Raw genomic sequence first — 27,219 nt, forward strand, 5'->3', positions numbered from 1 at the left:
GCCTTTATTGAGTAGATGAAAAATATGTTTAAGTGTATTTGAAAGGGCAAACTTTATTAATGACATACACAACGTTGGCCGCAAGCCACCTCTTAAGTTTGTATTTGTGAAAGAACAATCCATCAGTGCCTTAATATATTTTTTCTGCCGCCGTGGCTTGGCTGCCTGAGAAGCGCCTATACAAAAGAAATTAATCTGATCGCTGGCTTCCTTTAAACACTTTTCTTTAACAAAAACAAGAGCTGCGGTAACACTTTAGAATAGGGAACACTTATTCACTATTAACTACGACTTTTCCCTCAATAAATTCCTAAATTGTTGCTTATTAATAGTTAGTAAGGTAGTTGTTAAGTTTAGGTATTGCGTAGGATTAGGGATGCAGAATAAAGGCATTAATATGTGCTTAATTAGTACCAATAAATGGTTAATATTCTAGTAATAAGCAACTAGTTAAGAGACCCTAAAATAAAGTGTTACCAGAGCTGCTTGCTATTACTAGATATTTCACTGAAATGAAAATTCGATCAACTTTTACTCATCCTCATGTCGTTCCAAACCTGCAGGCCTTTATTTCTTCAAAATTTTTCTTTCTTTTCTGTGTAATTACAATGACTAGGAAATTAATTTAAAAAACTAGACTAGTTGATTTGTTCACAAATCAGAGTGATTGGTTCTTAAGTACTCAGAGAACTAATCGTGAATAATCATTGGGCGGTATCCAGCAGATATTCCCACCGATCACACTCTCTTTCTATACACTCTCAAAATTTTTTTGCAAAAAATGGAACCTTTAGGGGTACAACAGCTTGTCACTGGGGCAGTACCCTCAGAGGGACACCTTTGTAACTTCTTTACCCCTAAAGGGTGCATATTGGTACCTTAGAGTAGTAATATGTACTCTTGTGGTACTATTATGAACCCTGTATTTATATTTAATATTTATTATATATAATATTTTCTGTTGTCCATGACACTGCTGTATATCAGTCTGCTCATCCGGGAAACTTAAACCAGCGTCACTTTGTGTCACACTGCAGACTTGCTCGCGTTACATACAAATGCAACTAGCACCATATCAGTTATCGACTGTAATGAAAATAAAATACTTTAGTATTAATACATCTTGTTGTTAGGGCTTTAGTATTTGCACATTGTAAGGGTCAGCTTTTCTTTTCATCTTTTTCTACACTGTAAATTCTAACTTAAGTTATATACTGATTTGCTACTGATTGCCTTATTAAATAGTAAATTACATAATTTAAGATAGCTTAATGTCAATTTTGGGTAAAATATACTCTAGAATGTTTACTAATATTACTTCTTTTAATTAATAGTTTTATTTTGTACTACAAGCATCCTAAATACTATTATTCTCAGCACGGATTTAATCTTATTTCAGTACAACTAGTACAGAAGGTTTGGAAATCCTAAAATGTAGTCCTACTTTAATCCATTAACTTGTACAAAACATCTATTAAACTTTAGCCTGTACATTCCATCAGTACACTATTCAAAACTTCGTGTTCTACAAAATAGAGCCATAGATGTTCAACATCTCACCCTAAAGACGCCATCTTGTATGATCACTCTCCGCTTTTCTTTTTGCTCCCTTTTCCTCTCCTCCCTCTTTTCCTCTATTACCACCCCTTCTTGCATCTAATGACACATGCTCTTATAGTTTTACTCTTTCTTCATCCCTCTCTCTTCTCGTCTGTGGGTAATTAGCAGTGTTCTGCTTGATGAGATTAAAGCAAGGGATTAATCAGAGCACTAATTGATAGACACGGCCGCAGAGAGTTCCAATCCCCTACAGCTCTCACTCTCTCTGGTGTCTCTGCTCACGCTCTGTGTGTGCTGACTTATTGAAACCGCAGAGAGATACTCATACACAATTTTGGTACATGAAGAATAGATCAAACAGAACATGTTCACCTTAGTATGCAATGCGTAACAGAGAAGCAGAGAGAAAGAGAGGGATGCTGCGAGCTGGAGTTGTACTGATTGAAACAAATGGAAGAGCACTGATAAACTGTCAGTATGTATCTGTCTTTAAAATGGGCAAGAGGTTAATAAATGATCAAAACCAAATGAGCTGTGGCATGTGCTGATGCACATGCTGTAGAGTCCATGAAACTCCCCTTCATTTTATCACAAATTTCACTGTATTAAATAAATTCTGTATAAGGGCTGTTAATTTAGTGGTGATTTAAAGCAATTCCACAAAAATTATCATGCACCAAAGTTTCAGTGTTTTTATCATGACAAAAAGACAAAGTGGCGCTCATGACGTAAGATGCTTTAAAAAAACAGCAAGTTGCGACGCATCAGACAAAAGTTGTCGAATGCATATTAACATAGTCTAACAATTAAAAAATATTGTCGATGGAATACAAGAGTGGATGATCCCTAGGTGTAACACAGAACTCCATTGTAACTTATCGCAAGGTGATTTCATGATATGGAAATATTTACTTTCATCATTGTTTTTCTCGGCAGATATTCCTTGCAAATTAATATATCTTGAAATGAATGCAATTATGATGTTAAATTGTCTGATAGTCCTAATAAAGCATACAACAAAATGACTTGCAAATCGATTGATTCATACTGACATAAATTGACATTTAAAAAAAAAAACCTCATTCTCAAGAATTCATTTATGACATTTTTAATCTCATTACCCAACTGTAATTTCATACATTTGCATGCTCTTTAGCGTTAATCCACTCCCAGAGATTCGTCATTAGTGGTGGGCCTTATGTTTTAATTATGCCATATGTCCTTTGAGTGCACTGACCTCTCACTGGGTCATGGGAAAGAACTTCATGGCTCATTTCAAAACGTGAAAAATCTTGGAAACTTTCTATCAGGTAAGTGTTGTCATCACTGGACAGAGTGCTTCATTATTAATGCTTCTGAAGGTAAACGTGTAGGAGGAGCAGTCATCCAAAGTTATGGTAAGTCAATGTTAATTTAATGGTAATGCATGGAAATCCAGATGTTCTAATGATAATCACGCTGCCATTTTAAAATGGCCTGATTTTATGGCTTAATCAGAAATCCCATACTCAATATATCAGCTAAATTCAATTGTCACTTGATGGCATAATGCAATGCTCACTCATACCCAGAAAACATTATGACAAGCAGCTGAAAGAAACATGGAAGTATGACAGAGAAGAAAAGAGACATGAACCTATTATGGACAGGGCAGAGACAGAGAAATTTTCCCTTTTTTTCCCCCCATTTAAAAAAAAAAATGTGATTGTTTATTCTCTAAAGCACATCCAATATTTGAGATGAATGGAAAGAGAAATCAGTTACACTGAATGGTGGAGCAGGCGTGATTGTAAGCTTCTCTGCAGTGCAGGATTAGACCCTTATCCAGGGACAGAACGAACGAGACAGACTTTCTTCAGCACGACAAGACAAAAGAACGCTGCTGCATTTCTCATAGCCAAAGAATAAACATAAAAACCTAAGAAAAAAATATAAATACAAAAGACAAACATATAAAAAGAGAATTAAAAAAATCGTACAGGATATAGACAAATATACACTTGCACACATTCACACACAATTAAAACCAAACGGGCCCAGACACTGTCATTTAACCCAACTTGGAGCTTGAAGAGCAGCAAAGGTTTAAAAAAATAAGTATTTTACAGCATTTTAAACCTATTTGAATCTTTTTTTTGTTTTTTTTGTTTTTTTATTTAAAAATTTATTTTTTTTCAGATTATATTTATTTCGTATGGTGTATATTCTTTGCCAACTACTTTTCACATTCTGACCACAGAGGAACAAGTGCGAGAGATTTGAGACATTGTTTTGAAAGAAGTCATGCACATATAATATTTTAATCAACTTATAAAGTTAGAAAAAGGGAATGTTCAAGACAAAAAAGAAGGTTTCTTCTGATGCAATCCTTTTAGAGTCGGGTTTCTTCAGCCATCACTTTTAGTCTGACTGTCTGGCAACTTGTCATGCCTAAATTACCTTTACAATTCAGAAAAGCAACACAAAATCGTACAAGGCAGGCAAGAGTATGAGCTAAAAGGCATTCTCCAGTAATATTTTTTCTTCTTTAAAAAAAAAAAAAGATCTTGATTTTTTTTACACAACACAACATTATATGGTCGGTCAAGTTTAAAAACAAAAAAAAAATTCAGATTTTTCGAATTTTTCGTACTTCATACGCTCCAATTTCTCAAGGGAGAATGAGATTTCTTAAGAGAAAATGAGTCCTGTGTTTATCAACAAAAGTCTTGACAAAACATTCTCTGTTTCCTTTGTTTGTTTTCCACATAGTAGTCAAAGAGGCGTTCTGCACCGTTGATGCAGGGATGAAAGCAAAGCAAAAGGTAGTCGAGAGGAGCAGACAGGAACGGGGGAGTGTGTGCCCAACAGAAGAAACTTTTCAAAATGGCAACCGACCCTGAGATTGCAGGAGTCCGATACAAAACACACCACAAAAGGCACTTTATCAACAACAGTGCTTCTGTTCTACTGAAATTCAAGTTGAGAGAAAAAGTGTGCGTGGAACTCTCTTTAGTGATAAAGCGAACAGAAAAACGAGCGTGTGCACCCGATTTTTTTGATTCCCGCACGCAGAGAGTTCGCTGTCTCCGTCGCAACTCGATTCCATCTTGAGCCTCTAGGCGGTCCGAGAGGAATGACAAAACAACACTGAAGAAACCACAACGTGAAATATTGTAAAAAGCCGTAAAATACTTGTGGATTGCAGCAAAGGTCCAGAGCAGGCTGCAGGGCAATATCCTCCTTTTGTTGAGAGATAATCAGCCCATGTCGGAGGCTTGGCGTACGGCTTCTCAATAAAACATCCGAGAAGCCAATTGTCCCTCCTGGCCCTCTCCGTTCCCCTCCGTCTTCCTCTAGTTCCCACCTTCAGTCCTCTCCCCCTCCTCCGTAGAGGTCTGCCAGCTTTTTGAAGCGAGGACCCCAGTCATTGAGGTAGTCGTAGTCCTGTTCTCCAGAGCTGGAGGAGTCCAGGGAGCTAACGGAGCCCGCTGTGGAGCCGCTGCCCTCGTAGTCAAACACCAGCAGGGAGTCGTAGGGAGGAGCAGTGGGGTCATTATCTGCCGCACGCAGACCCTAATATTAGCAAGAGAGAACATGAGATGAGGCTGTTGGAACAGATGCATACAAAACACTCTGAAAGCCACTGCTGTAAAGTGCTTAAAGAGGTCACATCAGGAGGAATCACATTTTCCTTGATCGCTTGAGATGAAAGACCTTGATGCACTATGAAAACACACTGTAACTTCCTGCTCAGTGAAAAAGATCATTTTTTTAAATTGAGCTGCAAAAATGACTCATTTTGTGGTTCTTACTCGCATCAGGACAGATCAGATGAACACATGTCGATCCACGTTTACTTGTCAATGACTGACCAGAAACTTTGTTCGCCCAGTTCAGTATCGTTAACTAGTTTTTTGGTAAACAAAAGTTGAAAAGAAATAAAGTTTAAACTAAAGTTGAAATAAAATATAGCAAAATAGAAATATTAAATGAAAAACTTAAAAATAAAAAAATATAAAAAAGTAAAAATACATTTATTTAAATAGAAACATAAAAAAACGAATAAAAATGACAAAAGCATCACACAACAAAGTTAGAAAAACAAACTAAAATGAAAACTGAAAATATTACAGAAAGAGCTAATTCATAAAATTTATAAATACTATAATAGCATATAAGTATACTAAAATAAAACCAGCACACTCATGGTTAAGAAAATAAGGAGATTATTCCTATTATTACATTTAATGTGTGAATTTCTGTTTATGATTGTGTGTAGAACCTGCTACTCTGCATATCTTAAAGCAGTGCAAGGTTGGGAAAGAGTAGCTGACGTTCATTTCTAACAGTATTGTTGATTATTTTAATACTTCACACTTTGTCAATTTTCAGCACAGAATTTAAAGGGTTAGTTCACCCAAAAATTAAAATTCCATCATTAATTACTCACCCTCATGTCGTTCTAAACCCGTAAGACCTTTGTTCATCTTCGGAACACAAATTAAGATATTTTTGATGGAATCTGAGAGCTCTCTGACCCTCCCATAGACAGCAAGGGTACTACCACGATCAACGTCCAGAAACGTATGTTTTCTACGTTGTTTGTGCTTGGATTTGAACAAAAACAGCATATCCGTGTGGTGCGGCTGACACAGAACAACATACGCTGTTTGCGTTCAGTGGATACTCTCCAAAATGGCACCAGGGTGATGCAGAGGAGACGAATTGTTGAATAAAGTCGTTTTTTTTTCTTTTGCGCACAAAAAGTATTCTCGTAGCTTTGTAATATTACGGTTGAACCCCTGATGCCACATGGATTATTTTACCGATCTCCTTGCTACGTTTCTGGATGTTGATTGTGGTAGTACCCTTGCTGTCTATGGGAGGGTCAGAGAGCTGACAGAATGAATAAAAAATATCTTAATTTGTGTTCTGAAGATGAACGGAGGTCTTACGGGTTTGGAACGACATGAGGGTGAGTAATTAATGTCAGAATTTTCATTTTTGGGTGATCTAACCCTTTTATACATTTTCTTCTCTGAGTTTCATTTATAATCTTATTTTGTTCCAGAAATGATTCAGAACTTAATTCCTTTCCCTGCTCAAAGTACATTTCTTTAAGACACAGAAGCCTATTTAACAGACTATTTAATTGTAAAGATCAGATGGAAGATTCAAATTACTGATGAAAAACAATTTCTGATTGATTTCTGCCAAAATATAAGTGGACATCAGGAAATCAAATTAAGTATGGCTTTCCAATCTCGTTGCAAATTAAAACTGTATTTCTTTCCTATGCCCCTCTGCAGGCATTAGGTGAACCTAAGGCCTAACTAGATTATCTTCGTATAAGAGACAGAGGGAGCATACGTCAATGATGAACTCCCCGATGTCCCCTGGGTGTGGTATCGTGGGCCGGACCGGGTACTGAGATTCTAGGATAACGGGTCTCTCGTCCACTCTCCGCACACCTGCAGGCTTGCTCATTATGTGATCTAGAGACTCGGGCTGCTGCAGCTGACTCAGATCATAGTCCTGCAACAGAAATAAAAATATGCCAGTGCACGTCTGAAACAAGGTCAGAAATGCTCTTGCAACAGACAAAGCAGCAGCAAACGACTGAAAATGTCAAAACAGCCTTGACTCGACAATCGATATCAGCATGACGTGTGTGACACTGACCTGATCTTCCTCTCCTCCCCCCTCTTCATCATACTTCAGAATATTATCTCTGACGTCATCCTCAGGGTCGATCAATAAGGGTTTTGTCTGACGCTCCTTCTCCCTTCGCTTCACCCACACCACAAAGAACAGAACCATACCTAAAGAAAAACAAACATACAGGGGTGTCATGCACCTATTTTCTAATTTTGAGGGGTCACCAGTGGCAGTCCAGACTCATTTAGTGCCCTAGGCAAGATAAGACATGATCTAAGAAAACAAAAAACTTTCTGACGCACATATATATATATATATATTTATGGTTTATTATTACAATTTAAACTTTTATTTTTATTATTTTTATTATTCCATCTTACGATGGCAAAGCTTTTTTTAAATCTTACTGACCCCAGATGTTTGTACGGTGGTGTACATATAATATAATAATACTTTTAATATTATAATACTTTCTGGAAGTCGCATATAAACTTTGAAATGGTACATGCATTGAATGGGAATAGCACTTCTGTACATATTTCTAACGAGACTTGCTGAGAAAATGTTGACTGACAGTTCAATCAAAAATTAAATGATGGGTTGAAAGGGTATTAATCACAATTTACTGATGTTGTGAAAATTTGGTTTTGTTGCATTCTCTGATTTAATTATCTCTTCATTTATTATTCGCCTGATCCATCCATCACTTACTGAGCAGTATAATGATACAGATGAGGATGGTGATGATGGCTCCAGTTCCCAGGCCGGCCACAGTCACTGCCCCGATCACAGTACAGTCTCCGTTTTCATCACAGGGACACACCTTCACCTTCAAGACTGAGGTGTTGGACAGGGGAGGGTTTCCTGAGTCGGAAACTAAAATGGGAACTCTGTACATGCCTGCCTCCAGGTACGGGATCCGCAGTTTCAACTGGGCATAATTACCTAGAGAGATAGAAAATTAAATCCCAAATTAAATATTTGGCTTTTATATTATCACTGTATTAGGGCCAAAGTAAATTATTTGAATATTAACTGGAAACTATATTTACATATTAAAAGAATATCCTTTTTCTATCCACTATTAACGTTAGATGTATTAACCTGAAGGGAAACATTTTAATTGACAGTAAAGGCATGAACTGAAGTAAAAAAATGACCCGTTGAAGTGGTAAACGCCTTGAATACTTTCAATTTGTAAAATGTAAACTCCATGTCTAACCATTGAGGCGTGAAATGGTCCAGTTACGGCGGGCAGAAGAGGGGAAAGAGGGTAGCTCAAAGACATATGGGCCAGCGTTGGGTTCGGAATCTAAATCCGAGGCTGTGATGTTGACTGGATACCCGTGTCGTGACCTCTCGCAGACCAGAGCCTCTTGAGGAACTAGGACAGGCACGTTGTCATTCACATCTATCAAATAAATCTGGAGAGTACCGGTTCCTGTGGCAGGAGGGGAACCTATGAGACAGAAAGAGGATAATGACAGTCGGGGGTAATGGTCGTAAAGTTCATGTATTTGTCCTGAAAACTCTCAATTGTGTCAGATATAAGAAATGATAACTGCACGTAAATATTGCACAAAGCTGTTTTCTCTTTAATAGAGCTAGGCTCTCTCAGAGGACAGATATATGTAATAACTTTGCCTGAAGAAACAGACACATCTGCTCCCTACGGCTGTGTGTGAATCAAAGACAAAAACACACTGTACAAAGGCCAGATATATACCTGCTTGCTCTCCAAACAATCTGCCATCACAGGTGAGGGGCATTTGTGGAAAACATGGCATGGTATCATTCCCAAAGCTCTGACTGAGTAACAGGCTAGATATTAGAAAGATTGATTCTGTCAAATTTTGTTATTAGAAGGTCCAATATGAGTCTAAAATACAACCCGTCAACCCTGGGCATCTGTATCAACTGCAAGACAAAACGCCAGTCCCTAAAGACATATTGATTTAGGCCAAAATACCTTTGTTCAGATAGGACTGACAAGGCCTGCCACTACGGACACCTTTGAAAGCTTCTGGGGAAAAAATCACCAAGACAGGCAGATAGATTGGTCAATTTCCTAATCATACCAACCTCCCCTGAAGCTTGTGAAGCAATACTCTATGTTAAGCAACTTTAGTTTCTTAATTTTAAAGAGTTTGACTAAAAATAAACATGCAAATAAATAGTGATGTAAACACTACATCTCTTTTTTTGATAATCAAATATATAATCAAACGTGCTTATCTCATATGTAGCACTGAAAGATATAAATAGTCAATTAGTTTGTCCTAAACTGCCCTCTATTTTTATATTTAGTATTTGAAAGTCTGTCATTTTAGCAAATCATTTGATGACGCCAACCCTGAACCAGCATACAAACCTACCACATTTTCCTTACAATGCTATAAGTTTGATCACAACATATAATCATTGCTGTTAATCATGTTCACCGTTTCGGTTTGAATGCATGTCATTAACTAACTGCATGATTCTTACTATCCTAGAACTGTACATCACCTTGACATAGTCACCATTGATAAACTACTCCTAAATGTAATGTAGAAATGTTTTATTTCATAATATGTAGCATTGGAAAGTCTGAGTCATCTTAGTGAATCAGTTCACCCTTAATGATTCTTCCTCAGATGCATCTTTTGAAAGTCTGATTCATTCTAGTGAATCAGTTCGTTCGACTGTCCAATTTCTCATGTAGCATGCGATGGTCCTAAAGGTGGTACTAATTTATTTTAGTGAATTGGTTTGTTGAACACCATGTAAATAAGCATATTAAAAAACGATTCAAACATTGAAGTCACTGTTCTATGTTTTTGACACAGTTATGTAAATATGTGTGAATCTTTTCAAGCTTGATACAGTCACTCTAATTATCTGTTAATTCAAAACCCCTCATTTTTGTTCCATAAACAACACAACAAAAAGATTAAATAATTGTTTGTAGCAGGTAGTATGGCTAACGATTCAAAACAGACTGTACTTCAATTACTTTAAAATATGATTAGCTTGTAGTTTTGCAAGTTAGTTTGCTCAACACTGGTGAGACAATCCCTCATCCTCAAAAACCATGATCAAAACTATGAGTTAAATCAATTCTACCTAGATTACATTAAATATGGGTTAACTTGTGACAAAGATAACCATTCATTCCTATTCATACCAACTCCTCCTGAGGTGTTCTGATGGTGTGAAGCAACTCCCTGTGCTAAACATAATGTAGTCTCTCTATTTAAGAAAGTTTCTGTAAACATGGAGAAGCAAATCAACTGTGATTGGACAGCAGCTTTGTTGGAACACTTTCTTGGTTAAATATAGAGCAAGACAATGAAAACAATGAAAAATGCCCCAGTCCTGATAGGTTATGAATCGATAGGCTGAGAACAGCTTTTTGGCTCTGTGGGACAAATTAGGTTCAAGCAAACCAACCTTTCTCCAAATTGACCTAACTAATCGTTTAAATCCATTTTTTCATACACAACATCTTTAATGCACCGATACTCACTTAAAGTTTTGATTTCGTTGAAACTTTCCCCCTCTATTCTTACCGTTGTCCACGGCCAAAAAGGTTGCTTCATATACATTTTTCTTCATATACGGCGATTCACGGTCCAGCACCGCTGTGGTGGTGATCCTTCCATTGGTCCTGTTGATTTTCAGCCAGTTGGCTGGATCTGACAGTTTGGAGTACCTGAAGGCCAAAAGCATTCGTTCATCAGATTACTCCGGATAAAAATCCATAAGCATCCGAAAGACGTGGCCATAGAGCTCAACATTCAATCATAATTTATGCTGTAACAGTATGGCTGAGGGTAATAATGTAGAACTTTGAGATCATCAATCCATTTAAATGCCGTTAAAATCATATTTAGTCTGTTATGAGGATATAGCATGTGGATTATTAAGATATGTCCCTCATTCAGTCACAGCATGGGCTCTGTTCTGATCACTGGATCTGCACAGAAAACTGTGGAAACATTTACACTCAATCAAATCACAGATGTGACACATAATCTTTCTTCTACATATTATTGGGTAATATCTCAGGCTTCTGCGCTATTAATCCAAAACACTAAAGTTAAAAACAGTTACAGCCTATTTATCTGCCAGACCAGGTCTCAAATTTGGCAAGAATGCATCAATTCGCTATTGGTGTTTGATTATTATCGCAAATTATGGTTACACTTTACTTGAAGGGGTGTGCATAAGGCTGACATGACGCCTTCATAATCATGACATGACACCTACATAATCATGACATGACACATGTCATGAATATGAAGGTTTTTTATGCATGTTTATGACAACTGTCATTAAGTGTCATTCACTCAGTTATGTAATTTTTAATGCAAAGATGACATTGTTTGAGGTGTCTTTGTTATGGGCTATGGTTAGGGGTAAGGGTAGGGTTAGGGTTAGGTCAAATAATGTCATATTTGCATTAAAAATGACATAACTGAGCGAATGACACTTAATGACAGTTGTCATAAACATGCATAAAAAACCTTCATATTCATGACATGTGTCATGTCATGATTATGAAGGTATCATGTCAGTCTTATGCACACCCCTTCAAGTAAAGTGTTACCCAAATTATTTCAGTACTGCTAATAATCAAGCCCACACTGAATCTATTTGTTTGTTTGTTTGTCAGGGTCTTTTGTTTGCTCAGCACTTCCCTGTAACTTATTTGAGCCTATAACACTGATAGAATCGGAGAGCGAGAGTGCCACAGTGTGGACTATATTGATCGGACCGTTCCTTGCACACAGTGATCCATGGAGCAAGTCTAGTGAAGGTCCCCTGAGTGTGTGAGTGAACGTGCACGGAGGCAAACTTTGGATCAATACTTCAAGCTGGCATCTTGCCCGCACACTTTTGAGTCATGAAAAAAAGAAATCGAGAGAGATCAAGCGTGAACAACTGATAGAGAGAGAGGGAGAGACACAATAGAAACAGCAGTGTGGGGAATGGTTCGGCTCATTACTCGATGACCTTTCACCCTGTTGCTTGGCAACCCAGGCACAACCAAGGGACTAGAACAGGAGAGAGTCAATTAAAAGCATTTAGCTGCTCCCAGGGGTGCTAATGGTGCGAACGATATGTGCTACATCACTTGACATGCAGCACAGTATGGAAATCGCATGTACTTCTGATGTTCGCTTACAAAGTCAGGGGCTGACCTGCACCCGAGAGTGATGGATTTGTTTTAAGCCTGGTTTCTATAAAAATGGCTCTTAAACTCACCAGTCAAATAAAGTCCTCATAGATTTATGGGAATTTTAAAACTCAAGTATGATTCAGCAGAAAATTGAAAAGTGAACAGAGTGGGTAGAATATACTAGACTTTATGTGGCGGACATCAGGCTGATTTGCTATTCACGTGTGTCACTTGTTAATGAGAGCTTTATGTAAGTGATCATTAGCAATTGCTGAGTCAATCGATTATTCAATAAGACTCTGAAACGAATTAAAAGCATTTAAGTAACAGTACTGTTGTTAAGAGACAAAGATTAGAAAAAGTAAGCTTTCAGGCAATGCAGTGTATAACTGTGCACTTATATGTAGGTCAATAATGTGACACTTTTTTTGTCTTATTCTAAATATGTTAGTAAAAAATACATGAATGACTGCAATGTACAGTTGTGGTCAACATTTTACATACACTTTGCAGTATCTGCAAAATGTTAATTATTTTACCAAAATAAGAGGTGAGTGAGCATTTGAACTTTTTGTAGTAGTTGCATGTAAGTCCCTCAGTTGTCCTCAGTGTGAAAAAAATTGATCACAAAATCATACCGCCATTGTTGGAAAGGGTTCAAATACGCAAAAGATGCTGGAAAACCAAAGAATTTGTTGGACCTGAAGGATTTTTCTGAAGAACAGCGGGCAGTTTAACTGTTCAGGACAAACAATGGACTCATGAACAACCATCACAAAAAAACAAACAGCTGTGGATTATCCAGTTAACAACACAGTATTGAGAATCAAGCGTATGTACACTTTTGAAGGGGGTCATTTTATAAATTCAACTATTATTTTCTCTTGTGGACTATATGTAAATGTCTTTTATGTGAAATATCTTATTCAGGTCAGTACTAAATAAAATGACACACATTTTGTATGATCCCTCTTGTTTTGGTAAAATAATTAACATTTTGCAGATACTGAGAAGTGTATGTAAAGTTTTGATCACAACTGTACATCTATGACATACATATTCAACATGTGAGTAAAAATACATTTAGATTTTTTTGTGTAAACTTTAACTGCAGCAAAGAAAAAAAACTACATAATAATAACATTATTATTATTATTATGATTATTATTATTTAAAACAGCAGACTCCTGACATTGTGACAAGGTCATAAACTAAAAAAAAAAGAGAAACATTTGAATGTTTTTTTTTTATTAATTTATAAATAATGATTAGCATACATACGCTCAAGTGCATTTAGTGTATAAGAAAAATGTATGACATTTTACTTAATGGTTACACCACTTGACATTTAATCACCACATGACTTTTTGGCTGAAATGGTATAAATATTTTTCAAAAATGTATGAAAAAAACTTGAAAATTAAAAGGAACATTGATGATAACCTGGCACCTTTGGACTAAACTGAATTTTTTTGTCACTGATCTGTGTGTGTGTTTCAGGGAGTAAGAACACAAATGATTGACAAAATTTCGGTCGCTCAGAAAGATTGACATCCTGAGTTTCAAACAGACTCCTCAGTTTGAACAGTTTCCTCTCTACCTGATAGTCTGCTGGATGAAGCGGTCTGGATCCAGTGCGGCGAAAGTAGCGAGGGTTGTGTCAGCAGGCACTCCCTCTTCAAAACGGATGATTTTAGGGTTGGATGGGAAGACGGGGGCCTCGTTGATATCCAGTACTGTGATTGCAACAGCAGCAGAGGAGGACGGTGAGGAAGGGATCCCGCTGGCCAGGTGAGCTTGGTTTGAGACCACCACCATCAGCGTGAAGGCGTTGTTCCTCTCATAGTCGATCGGCTACAGATATGCACAAAAACACTTGATTGTACTCCAATAATAGGAAGGTGATTTTAGATTTGGTAACATGAGCAAGAGGCTGTTTTTTTTTGTTAGAGGAAACATGATTCAATGAAGCCATTCAATGAAACTGCAAAACCCATTTCAAGTAAAGCCATTAAACTAACTCTTCACTGTCAAGCTAAATGAGACTCCAAAAGTGTTAGAAGAGGAACAGAAAGTGACTTAAGTTTGAGATAGGAGATGAAGTGAACCCTAGAGTAATGGTTAAAAGTAGTTGACGAGGAGAGTATGAGAGGATCAGCTGTTCTATGGGTAGAAATGTGGTGTACCGAACCGCATGTGACTGTGAAAGCTGGGTAACAGTTCCAAAGAGGCTGAAATACATTTATGCCGAAGGCAAGCCCTCCGGATGCTCCTTCGTCGAATCCACCGCCTCTGCTCACTCAGCCCACCGGCCGTTCCTCACTCTAGGCCGCCGCCGCCGCCGCGTGTGACGCTGTGTTTCGTTGTGAAAGCGAAACTACTTTGTTTGGCCTTCCAAAAGAGGACACGACTTGAAATCAGTGGTTAAGTTGTATTTACAACACTGATCCAGAACAGTTCAACCCAAATATTCAGATGTGTGCAGCACATTTTATGGAGGACTGTTTCCTGATCCTGGGAGAGTAGACTACAATGCCGGCTGTTCTGATTCACAGACTGTAAGTACGTTTTTTATATTTAAAGAATTTGCCACTGATGATTCAAACGCAAGTTTTGGGCAGTGTAGAGTAGCGCTTGTTGTTTGTCATTTCTCCGATCAGAAATGCAGACATGGTTTTATGTTACGCCCTGGCCTGACAGGGCATCACAGTATGGTAAGGGGCATAAACATTTCTGTCACACGTTTTTTTTTTACCTTAAACCGCATAAACACATTTCATTACACCAAATACAGAAAATAATGTTTTTTTTTAGCAACATCATATGACCCCTTTAAAGAAGTTAGCTACACAACATGCTACTAACAAAAATAAACTACATTGAAGCTATGTAAGTAGACAGCATTTAAAAAAACAAAAACAAATTATGCTTAAAATGCATGTCTACCATATTAAAAATAAATTTACACCCAATGCAAAAAATAAACTTCTAACAACACAGTGTTAAAACTACGATGAACTATAACTAGATGTAAATGTCACAGGGACTACTGAACAGTGATTCTTCAGGAACTTTTTTTGAATGTTCATTTAACTGAGTCATCCAAATTAACCTAATGAACATCTTTGATTAATGTACGAGTTTGCTCAATTACAAATGTCACTGATTGGAAAAAGTAGCTCTTTATGTGTTGTGAAATTTCAGAAAAATTTAATTATTAACGGCGCTATATTTACTCAGAAACCCTCCAACACTGGCAAAGACGCTTACACATACTTCAGATACTTAAAATAAAATAAATGGTTTATTTTCATGGTTTATTGGTTCAAAATCATCAAAACGAGAGAATGATGAGAGACAGCGACAGAACGAGTAATATCTACTGGCTATAGTGATGAAAACATCACAGGGCCGTCCTGTCTCTCCAGCTGCACGCTGTCTGGGATGCACAGCTGCATTTACTGATAAGCAGAAAAACACTGTTGAGATCAAACAAATGTGCTGTGTCCCTTCCAGGATGGGATGCAAGAGACCAGTAGAGGACAGGACAGTAGAAGACATGATTGAGTGACTGATTGATCTGTGCAAAATCAGAGTCCCATTTTTCTATAGGCTACTGCTTCCAGTTTGACGAAAAAAATCCTCTGGAGGCTAGTTCAATAAGATTTTGAAATTGTGTGTATGTGTGTGTGAAGGCATGCTGCATGTGTGTGTACTGTAAAAAAAGAAGAGGGAAGGAAAGTGATACTTGTTTATGATTTGTGGATTACTGAGGGGGGAAGTTAAGTGAGAAGAAGTTCAGAGGATAGACAAAGAAAAAAAAAGAAATTAAATTTCTTATTTTCCCTTGGTGTTTTGGAACCAAGGCAACATTTAAGCCACATTCTCTATAAATATACAGTATGTAAAGAAATCATTCATTACAAAAACCTTGAGTATCTCATTGGCACCATATTAGATGTGGTAATTTGAATGTACTTAAAGACAGAAATGATCTGTGACAGAAATGAATTAATTAGAAGAAGAGCTGTTGGAAGAGCTAAAGATATTCATTACTAGTAACACTATTCATAATTAATGATAGGCTGAGTGTGTTGCCCAGTATTCATTTTTTTTATATCACTTCAGTCAAGAGTTTACAGTTGAATGTTTGTAAACAGCTCAGTCTAGAAACTAAAATAAATAAATAAATAAACAAATAAAAATCAATCATATCAAACATAAAGGTTTTTGGTTTGTTGACATTTTTAAATTTTATTTTTATTTAAATAAATAATCACAAAAGCCCAAAAGCTCATTTTGCTGAGTTTAACTTTCTTTCAACTTACAAAGTTATTCTGACTTACAGTAGTAAAAGAGTGATCAGTTATATCTTAAACGCAGTACTATTTTGCTTTACTCTTTCCATATTCATGCAGTTTTTACATGAATAAAACATGTGGCTGTCTTCAAATTGGAAGCGATATATATACTAGGTTTACACCCCCTCAAGCAATTTCGCTTAATTAGCTTGCTTACGTTTCTGAGGGTCTCCTACAGCAAGATGTATACTGCTTCATGCCTCTGTCAAATGCATATAATCACAGAACATTTCTACCCTGCTTGACTCAGTCTGTGTGGGTGAATATATATATATAAATAAGAGAGAGAGAGAGAGAAAGAGAGAGAAAGAGAGAGAAAGAGAGAGAAAGAGAGAGAGAGAGAGAGAGAGAGAGAGAGAGAGAGAGAGAGGAGGATAAAAAAACTAAACAAATTAGTTCTAGCACATAACTCATGAATTCTGCTCAAAAAATGGTCCGTATGTGCGTCTGTCACAAGCATGCAACTGGAAGAAGCACAAGCCCAATTCCATAAAACGTCGATGAGAAGTTGATTCCGACATTCATATTCTCAGCTTTAAAGCTTTACTTTAATGAAATGTTTGTCTGCGTTTAACCAGCAAAGCACGTAGTGACGAATTTCAGACACTTACTCATTTGACTCTCATCCGTCGACAAACAGAAACAAGAATCTGGAATCTGGCTTTATCCAGTGTTCAGATTTCAGTTCTGGAAAGTATGCAAATTAGTGCATATTTAAGTAGATATCACCTAATTTGCATATTTAAACATACTATTTCAGAAAACTTGTAATACAAAAATGTTTGCAATTGTTAATGTAATCAATCAACTAGGGAATTATGGTCATATCTATTAGACTTTTTTTTTTACTCAATTCAACTATATTTTTAAAAGTCACTTTTCAGTACTGAATGAAATATAGTTTATTTACAATCATCGCTTTTAATTTCATGGTATGTGCTCTCTGTGTAAGTTGTAGGGTACTCACTGTTTTAGAGTCCAGCTCTGGAGGGTTGTCGTTGATGTCAGCAATGCTAATGAGGGCCGTGGCGGTGTTGGACAGGCCGAAGCTCAGGCTGCCCTCCATATCGGTGGCCTGAACTATGATGGCGTACTGAGACACTTTCTGAAACAACACAGAACATGTCCATTTTAATCAACTGAAAGGACACACATCACATATGTAAATAAGGACTTGCCACAGATTTTATGCAGTTTTGGAATTAAAACAATAATAATAAAAAAAATCTGCTTTTTTCCCCTTTTTCCTGAGGACAACCACAAAAATGTTGTTATATTTAATTTCACTTCTGGGAAAGACTGCAGAGAAATGATATCAGATGGTAATCCCATGGTAGACTGAAATTGTTACTGAATGATTACTATGTTATTTCAAATATACAATTAATATACAATTTCTATTTTAAGTGTATTGTACTGTTTTGTATGTTGTACTGTCTATTTTATTGCTTTGCTAATGGATTTTGAGTCTGGAAATAAAGTTGAATATATACTATACTCCAAATCAGTGTTATTTTAGCATTATTTATATACTTTTACAGTATTTAATAATATTTTGAAATAGCTTTTATTTTTATATTTTCAGTTTTCATTTTAGTAATTTTGTCATTTTTATTTATATATTTTTTATATTTATATATAGTTTTAATTTATTATATCTGACATTTATATATTTCTTTTATTTCAGCTTTATTTCAATGAACGAAAACTAATTTTAATAGTCTTAGGTTCTGTTAACAATAACAACACTGCTCCAAAGTACCATGGTATATGTCCATAAAAACATGGTACATGTCCAAAGAACATGAAAACATATTACCATAGAAAATAGATTCAGGAAACCATGGTAATACCATGGCACTTTTTGTTAGTGTTGTCCCTAAAGTATGACTAGAAACCTTATTCATCCATTTTATGTGATGGAACAGCCGAGCGGTCTAGAAGTTTGGCATCTAAGCCTGAACAAAGCTGTCTTACACAGACTTTGAGACTGTGCATATTTGGGAAATGGCGGCTCTTTGTGTTTGTCTGGGGATATGTCTGCCTGTCTGTCTGCTTGTATGTAAGCTTTTCTGTTAATTAGGACAAGAGGCTACAGTGAGCTCTGTTTTGCTTTGATACTTTGTCACTCAATATTTATGGAAAGACACACACCCACATGCATACACACAGATAATCAGTGTGCAAAAATAACTCTTCATCAACGGACATGAACCAGCCTGTTTGTAACCACGGATGAAAAGCAAGGGTTGCGAGGGCAACAGATGGATAGAAACATGTGCGCACACACACATCGAAGTGTTTGTTGTTGCATAGCCAACATTCCTTTGGGCACAGATCTGAAACTGTGCCCCCGTCCATGCTCGGGTGAATCTGACTCCAGTTAGTCCACACTGGGAGGAGACAGAGAGCTGAACCTGAGCCAAAGCCTCTCCTCTGCCTCTTTCAGCTCCAGCCGTATTAATCTGGCCTTCTGTTGCTGTAGACAGGAAGTGGGGGGAGTCAAGGACAAGTCAGTGTTCCACTGAGACTGGTCTGGGGGACGGGTGTCTTGGAGGGAGGTGGCTGACTACTGCTGTGAAGCAATGAATACCCTCACAAGAGCTTGCTGTAGATCTTGATGGATTTACTTTGATGGCTTCCTTTTGTTTTAGCAGATGACTGCCCATGGGACATCAACTTAACCATAACTAAACATGAGAAATGCCTCTCTGACTCTGGCTTAGGACTGCCTACGTAGGCAGCATAATTATGTTAATTATGTATAGCCTTCTGTAAAGCCAACTTCGTGCATGCGTGTATCCTTCACAAGGGAATTTTTTTTACAATTATATAAAAATTCTAGTACTCACTGTTTTAGAGTCCAGCTCTGGAGGGTTGTCGTTGATGTCAGCAATGCTAATGAGGGCCGTGGCGGTGTTGGACAGGCCGAAGCTCAGGCTGCCCTCCATATCGGTGGCCTGAACTATGATGGCGTACTGAGACACTTTCTGAAACAACACAGAACATGTCCATTTTAATCAACTGAAAGGACACACATCACATGTAAATAAGGACTTACCACAGATTTTATGCAGTTTTGGAATTAAAACAATAATAATAAAAAAAATCTGCTTTTTTCCCCTTTTTCCTGAGGACAACCACAAAAATGTTGTTATTTAATTTCACTTCTGGGAAAGACTGCAGAGAAATGATATCAGATGGTAATCCCATGGTAGACTGAAATAAATTTATATTTATCTCACTATATATTTCATATATTATAGATAATATATTTTTTATTTGACTAAAACATTGTAAAAAATACTGTAACATTAAGAAATATTATTACAATAAGTCTATTTAAATATATTTTAAAGTATTATTTATTCTTGTGATGGCTGAATTTTCAGCAGTCATTACTCCAGTCTTGAGTGTCACATGATCCTTCAGAAATAATTTTATATACTGACTTGCTGTTCAAGAAACATTTCTTATTATTAGCAATGTTGAAAACAGTTCTAATATGCTGATTTGCTGCTCAAGAAACATTTCTTATTATCAATGTTGAAAATGTTGCGCTGCTTAAATTTTTTGTGTTACCCTAAATATTTTTTTCAGGGTTCTTTGATGAATAGGAAATTCAAAACAAACAGAATTTATATGAAATGAAGAAACATTTCTTATTATCAATGTTGAAAATGTTGCGCTGCTTAAATTTTTTGTGTTACCCTAAAGTATTTTTTTCAGGGTTCTTTGATGAATAGGAAATTCAAAACAAACAGAATTTATATGAAATAGAAATCTTTTGTAACATTATAAATGTTTTTATTGCCACTTTTAATCAATTTAATGCATCTTTGTTGAATATTAATTTCTTAAAGTGCCCCTATTATGCCATTTCGAATCTTGCCTTTCATGCAGTGTGTAATGTAGCTGTGTGTGAATGTAAACAATCTGCAAAGTTGTGAAGCCGAAAGTGCACGATAAATAAAGTTATTGTCTCCCAAAAGAAAGAATCGACTCTGAACAGCCTAAACGAGTCGTCAGTAATTCAAGTCCCAATTCCATGATGGCAACACGTTGCGGGGTAACACATTTGCATAATGCCCGTCTATGTTCTACGTTGGCCGGCCACGAACAACTTGACCCGCCCTCAAACACTGCAGCTTGTTCATGTGGTTAACATCATGTCGAGAAGACGCTGTGTCCTACGCTGGGGAAAGTAAATTCATTTTATTTTCACTTCCAAAAGATGAGGCTGCAAAGAATCAGTGGTTAAAATTCATTTTTTCCCACCGTATCACAGCAGTACAACCCCAATCTTTTTGTGTTCATGTATTTTACTGACGATTGCTTCTCTAATCTCGGGGAGCGCGTGATTCACAAAATGCTTGCTCTTGAAAGATGGCTCAGTACCCAGTTTATTTGGACCAGCTGGCTCCACTGAATCACAACCTGTAAAGTATGATAACTAATAGATGTTTATATTTTCTATTGAGCGTTCAAAATATAGAACAATGGCAATTGGCGAATCATTTCCAATATGCGCTGTACTTGGTATTAATAACAACAGACTGGGCCATCTGACCAACCAGAGCAGAGTAGGCTCACGGAAAGAGGGGTTTAGAAAGACTGAATCTTAGAACTGCTTTGAATGAATCGTTTGAGAATCTTTGGAAAATGAGGTGATATTAAATGCATATTTTGAAAAAACGAAAGTGTTTTTTGACCTTGCATGCATGTAAATTGTAGGAGACTCCCAAAACAATATTAGGAACCTTAACAATGGCATAATAGGGGCACTTTAAAAAATAACTTACCTTAAACTTTTGAACGGTCGTGTATATATATAGTATAAAGTACAATCAATATGAAAAAAGATTAAGCACTATTTATATAACACATGGAGTGGGTGCACCATAGAGAGTTACAAATCAGTCATCTATGATTTTAGTTAAAATGCCTTAGTAGAGAGCTCAATAGGGAATAAAAAAAGATTTCATATACAGTACAAGGAAGAAGGAAGGCATCGAGGCATGTACGAAATCACCGTCTACTAAGATGCATTAATTTAGTCTGTTGAGGGCAGCATAGCATTTATCTTTCTCTATCTATGATATTCCCACAGCTGTTGGTGGAAGTTTTAAAGTAAATTAATTCATAAATATTCATTTTTTTCAATTCAATTTTGGTTACTTCTAAAGCTCACTTGAAATTGTTTTAGCTCAATGGACGTGACCTTATGATGCCTGGAAGCCTGTTTGATACCAGTTTCCTTAGTGGGAACCTTCATTCAACTTTTTGTTAATTAACTGACTGACTGGACAGGTCTTTCAGAGTATTTCTTTCATAATCTTTCTGTCTACCCATCCATATTTCACTCTCCCTCAGGTAGCTGTATTTAAGAGGCAGGTCAGGGACTCCTCAGAGGAGCTCTCATGGTTTTATGGCATTTAAAGAACCGCAGAGTACTGCGGACACACACTGAGAGTCATTAAAACCTGCGTCTTCTCGTTAATATTGTCCAGTTCGGCTCAATTAATGAGAAGTCAATAGCGGCTGACCTTTATTAACACAATAATAAAATATCAATACTGTCTCCTCTGGTTATGCTCTGCAGAGAACAAGATAAATAAATCAGTGTGTAATTAATCTCACACACTTCTCATACAGCGCCGGCTGCGGGAATGAAGAATGTGACACCAAGAGATGAGCTTAAACACATTTCCAGTCCTGAAGAGAATGTAAAACAATTACACCTCAGGACAACTGGCAGAATCTCGGAGACTTGAGAGCAGATCCAGCGAGAGACGAGTTTCATCCATACAGACTCTCACACGCTTGAGTCAACTGTTATGAGGAGCATTACACAGCCCAACAGGCCCTGACCTCACTTCTCCCACGCACCTCGCTCGCTCCCTCGGGAGAAAAGGGAATAGAAGAGGTGATAAGGGGAAGGAGAGGAGAAGATGATAGTGGAGAGAGTGCAACCAGAAGTTATGATTCTCCCCGTCTCACACAAACAGGAAGTTGTGGATCATCTGGGAATGACTGGCACTAGACAAAAGATACAGCACTGCCGCTGCAGAACTTTTAAGCACTTTGATTTTATGTGATTCAAATCCGTTACTAAACACCGTGATATATCAATCTGACAAATGAAATTAACATTCTACATTTGGTTGAAAAGCACCATGGGATTTAAAGGGATAGTTCATGTATACATTTAAATTCTGCCATCATTGAATCCTCATGTCTATTGAGATTGTATGACCTTCTTTCTTTCGTAAAATACAAAAGGAGATGTTTAGAACAGATTGTTCAAGCTAGTGCTGGACCGAAATAGATATTCTGTCAGGACCACTATCGTCAGAATGATAGATACTTAGCATAAAGTTTGGTTTGGCGGTATGGTTCTGTTCTGGGCAAAAAACCTCCCTGCCCATCCATGCAGCCTGTCATGAATGAGCAGGGAGAGCAGCAATAATAACCCCCCTAGGGTTAACAGAACAGAACAATGCAGATATCATTAATGTACTCAATGATATTTAAGTGTAACACTTTATTCAAGATAAAGGAGTCTGATTAGCAAGGAATATCAGAAAGCTAAGTCCTGACTGTGGCGAAAGGTGGAGCTGGGGATGGAGGAGGGTAATTTGCTCCGAAGCAAGCTAAAAAGCTGCTGAATAATACTGAATACAGCTTATATAGGAATGCCGCGATAGGTGTCGTATTCCTATAGGTAGATGTGATCAGCTGAGAATCAGCTGATGCAAGCTTGACTCACGTGACCTGCCAGAACTAACGCTAAAGCTTAATTTCTGTCAGGACCACTATCGTCAGAATGATAGATACTTAGCATAAAGTTTGGTTTGGCGGTATGGTTCTGTTCTGGGCAAAAAACCTCCCTGCCCATCCATGCAGCCTGTCATGAATGAGCAGGGAGAGCAGCAATAATAACCCCCCTAGGGTTAACAGAACAGAACAATGCAGATATCATTAATGTACTCAATGATATTTAAGTGTAACACTTTATTCAAGATAAAGGAGTCTGATTAGCAAGGAATATCAGAAAGCTAAGTCCTGACTGTGGCGAAAGGTGGAGCTGGGGATGGAGGAGGGTAATTTGCTCCGAAGCAAGCTAAAAAGCTGCTGAATAATACTGAATACAGCTTATATAGGAATGCCGCGATAGGTGTCGTATTCCTATAGGTAGATGTGATCAGCTGAGAATCAGCTGATGCAAGCTTGACTCACGTGACCTGCCAGAACTAACGCTAAAGCTTAATTTCTGATGGCTGGCTAATAATTATATATATACTTTTATATATGTTGGTGTATCTTTCACTTGGATGTTATAAGTTGCACTGAGTAAATACAGCAGTATAAAACTGAGTCTGTCTTCATTTCAGACTGTGATTACATTAAAGGGGGGGGGGTATTTTTTTCTATACCCACTGTATCAGTTGACTGATCAGAAAGACATTCCCCAAAGCGCCCTCTAGAGGACGCACCATAGAGTTCCCATTCGAAAGGGAACCTAACTGCGATAACAATTGTGATGGATTTTTTTTTTTACTTTTTAAAACTAAAAGAATAATAATGACTGTTATTAAATCAAAATAAAATATTAAAATAAGAAATATTACTATTGTAATAGTAATTAAAAATAAAAAAGAACAATAAATAAAAATAATATCCACTTTTTTCCTGAATGTGGAAGTCTCGCGTGACTGGAACTATGCTTTACATTTCCTGTCTTCTGGTGTTTCTAGTCAAATTAATGTATTTTCTGAGCTGATAATATAATGTTAAACCTATGAAAATGGTTTTAAAATGCACATGGTACCATTGTTTCATCACTTTACAGTGTCGCAATGACTGTTTTTTTGCAGTAACTCACCTGTCATAGTTGATGACATGAAGCAACATGTGGTTAGCTGCACTGAAAACAGATGCGCGCACGTATCCTACATACAGCTCCTGATTGGGGTGAAGTTAGGGGGATTTTGTCCACAAAATGATAAGAGCACATATTATTTCAACAATTTATTTTATTATTTCACACACAGTATTTTAACTTAAGCGGTGCAAGCCATGCTCATTTTCTTTTGTCATTGTTTATGTAAGACATACAGCACCGGACACGGACAGATTTGCTGGTACGCAAAACAAGTACTTTACAGGAATTCCTTAAGTTTATTGCTGTTACTGTTGAAGCTAATAACAGCACAGCTTAACCCTGTGCACAATTTTATATTTAGCTATATTGAAAAAGTTTCAGATGAATTAATTCAGTCATTCTTTTTTATCCCACTTTAACATGGATTTCTATGGAGTCCGGAAGACGAGAGCATCCAAACGGAAGTTAGAATCCATCATGGCGGTGCTCATCGGTGACTCAGGAAAAAGGTGGACAGAAAAACAATATTGTAATTATTTTATTTTACAGTACAACAGTAAAATTACAATACTAATATCTGTGGTTGTCTTAATTTCTTCATTGTCAAATGTTAAACTATCAATGTTTTATTTTAGTGAATACTTTTTATCATTTTGAAACTTGACAGTCTGTAGTCCCCGCCCACTTTCATTGTAATTGAATGAGGAACATGAACAATCTTCTAAACTTCTCCTTTTGTGGTTCACAGAAAAACAGTAAGTCATAATGGTTTGGAACATTATGAGGTGAATAAATGATTCATTTTAATTTTTATCTGCAGAAATATGTCTTTTCTAAACCCGTAAAAACACACACCTCCTATTCCATTTAATTCCTGTATGATATTATATATTCATGTGGTGCTATTAAAAAGAAAAGTGAAGAAATAAAATGACAGAAATGGGGAAGGCTAGTTGTAAAGTGCATAAGATGGACATATTTGGCACGAGGGGCATAAGACAAAATGACAGTTGCAGTAAAAGACATGCAGTGCAAAAGACGTGGAGAGGGGCTGCTGCTGTTAGCTGCTGTAATCAGACAGGTGATGGCGAGCAGGTTAAGAGGTGTGTGGAGGTGATGGGGTCTCGGTGTGAGAGGGTAATTGGTATTCAGACCTGATCAGATGTGTGTGATATCAAGTGAATGTGAACTCCCACCATTGCAAGCGACTGCACCAGGCTTCTTCAACCCACTAATTACTGCATAAATATTCCAATTAGATGACAGGTACTGATGAAGGAGGATTATGCTCCTGATGAGAGAATGTGTATGTAAAAGAGACAGATGGGAATGCAGAGAGGCAAATGTTAGGATGGGTATATGTGTGTGCAGACAGCTGCCCATTTCCCATGTGGCCCCCGTTGGGTAAAACACTGAAAGTTCAGGAGGAGTATATTCATATAAGCCCACCAATCTAAACACTAAGTGGATAAACAGCAATGCCTCAGTTCAATTAACTAAATTTTCAAGTACTGTTTTCCATATTCTTTTGAAAATGTTTTTTTCCCTACCATGTCACCAATGTGGAGCTTGAGTTTCTCATGAAATGCCTGTAAAAACCACCACATCACCTCTTCAAAAATGGGCAAAAAAAAACAAAAACATGAGGGACATTTTTTATATTACCATTCAAAAGTTAAATTTTGTTTCTGAAAGAAGTCTCTTATGATCACCAAGGCTGCTTTTATCAAAACTACAGTAAAATATTCTGGAATACTGTTACAGCTTAATAACTCTTTTCTATTTTGATTTAATAATAATAAAAAAAAGTATTTTATTCCTGTGATGGCAAAGCTGAATTTTCAGTCTTGAGTCTCACTTGATCCTTCAAAAATCACTCTAATATGCTGAGTGGTTCTCAATAAATATTTCTAATTATTATCAATGTTGTGTATCAAACAGTTGTGTGATTTTTTGTAGCATTAAATGTCTTTACTGTCATTTTACTGAATACTAACTGTCGTCATCATTTACTCCCTCTCTACTGTCACTTACCCAAACCTATGTTGTTCCAAGCATGTATTATTTTCTATCTCCTTTTAAAGAAAAATGAAAGGAGATACTTCTGCTTTTTTTTTTTTTGGAGCTTGTTAGTATAAATCACCATCCACTATCACTGTATGGAAAACAAGCTTGGACACTCTGTCCATCATCTCCTTTTGTGTGTCATGGAAGACAGAAAGTCATATGGGTTTGGAACGGCATGAGGGTGTGTAAATAATGACAGCATTTTCATTTTTGGGTGAACTATTCCTTTCAGTCTCGTCCAACAACATCTTGCCTGACAGAGAATGTGATGTTGAAAATCTTCCAAATGTTCCATTTGCGATGTGGCTTTGTAAACACATAAGTGTGTCCCAGTTCTAATTGGAGTGCACAGGTGGAAGAGAGCGCAATCACTGCGTTAGATTAATGAGGGTCGCTCTCTGGTCCTGAGAAGAGGACAGATTACCTGCCTGCAGTAGGTACCACGTCCCACATTCATGCTCCTGTAGACATCTCAGCCAGTCTGTCTTAGTCATTGGATTAGCAGGAGTCACTGCTCCAGGTACAGACTTATGATAACTTGT

The 27,219-nt window shown here is 37.1% G+C and overlaps 1 protein-coding gene across 1 annotated transcript in view; it reads right to left on the minus strand.

Moving 5' to 3' along the window:
• Positions 1-3,762: 3,762 nt before the first annotated feature.
• cdh4 (cadherin 4, type 1, R-cadherin (retinal)) overlaps positions 3,763-27,219 on the minus strand; it is a 279,171-nt gene continuing 255,714 nt past the window's right edge. Inside the window, exons 10-18 of the mRNA XM_016235967.1 lie at positions 19,578-19,715; positions 17,693-17,830; positions 13,965-14,218; positions 10,752-10,894; positions 8,423-8,659; positions 7,912-8,145; positions 7,225-7,364; positions 6,913-7,077; positions 3,763-5,115 (exon numbers count right to left, since the gene is read on the minus strand). Of these exons, the coding sequence (XP_016091453.1) occupies positions 4,909-5,115; positions 6,913-7,077; positions 7,225-7,364; positions 7,912-8,145; positions 8,423-8,659; positions 10,752-10,894; positions 13,965-14,218; positions 17,693-17,830; positions 19,578-19,715 (1,656 nt within the window). The 3' untranslated portion in view covers positions 3,763-4,908. The remainder of the gene's footprint in view (positions 5,116-6,912; positions 7,078-7,224; positions 7,365-7,911; positions 8,146-8,422; positions 8,660-10,751; positions 10,895-13,964; positions 14,219-17,692; positions 17,831-19,577; positions 19,716-27,219) is intronic.

This window comes from Sinocyclocheilus grahami, unplaced genomic scaffold (genome assembly GCF_001515645.1).
Source record: "Sinocyclocheilus grahami isolate Dianchi unplaced genomic scaffold, SAMN03320097.WGS_v1.1 scaffold2.1, whole genome shotgun sequence".
Taxonomy (NCBI): Eukaryota; Metazoa; Chordata; class Actinopteri; order Cypriniformes; family Cyprinidae; genus Sinocyclocheilus; species Sinocyclocheilus grahami.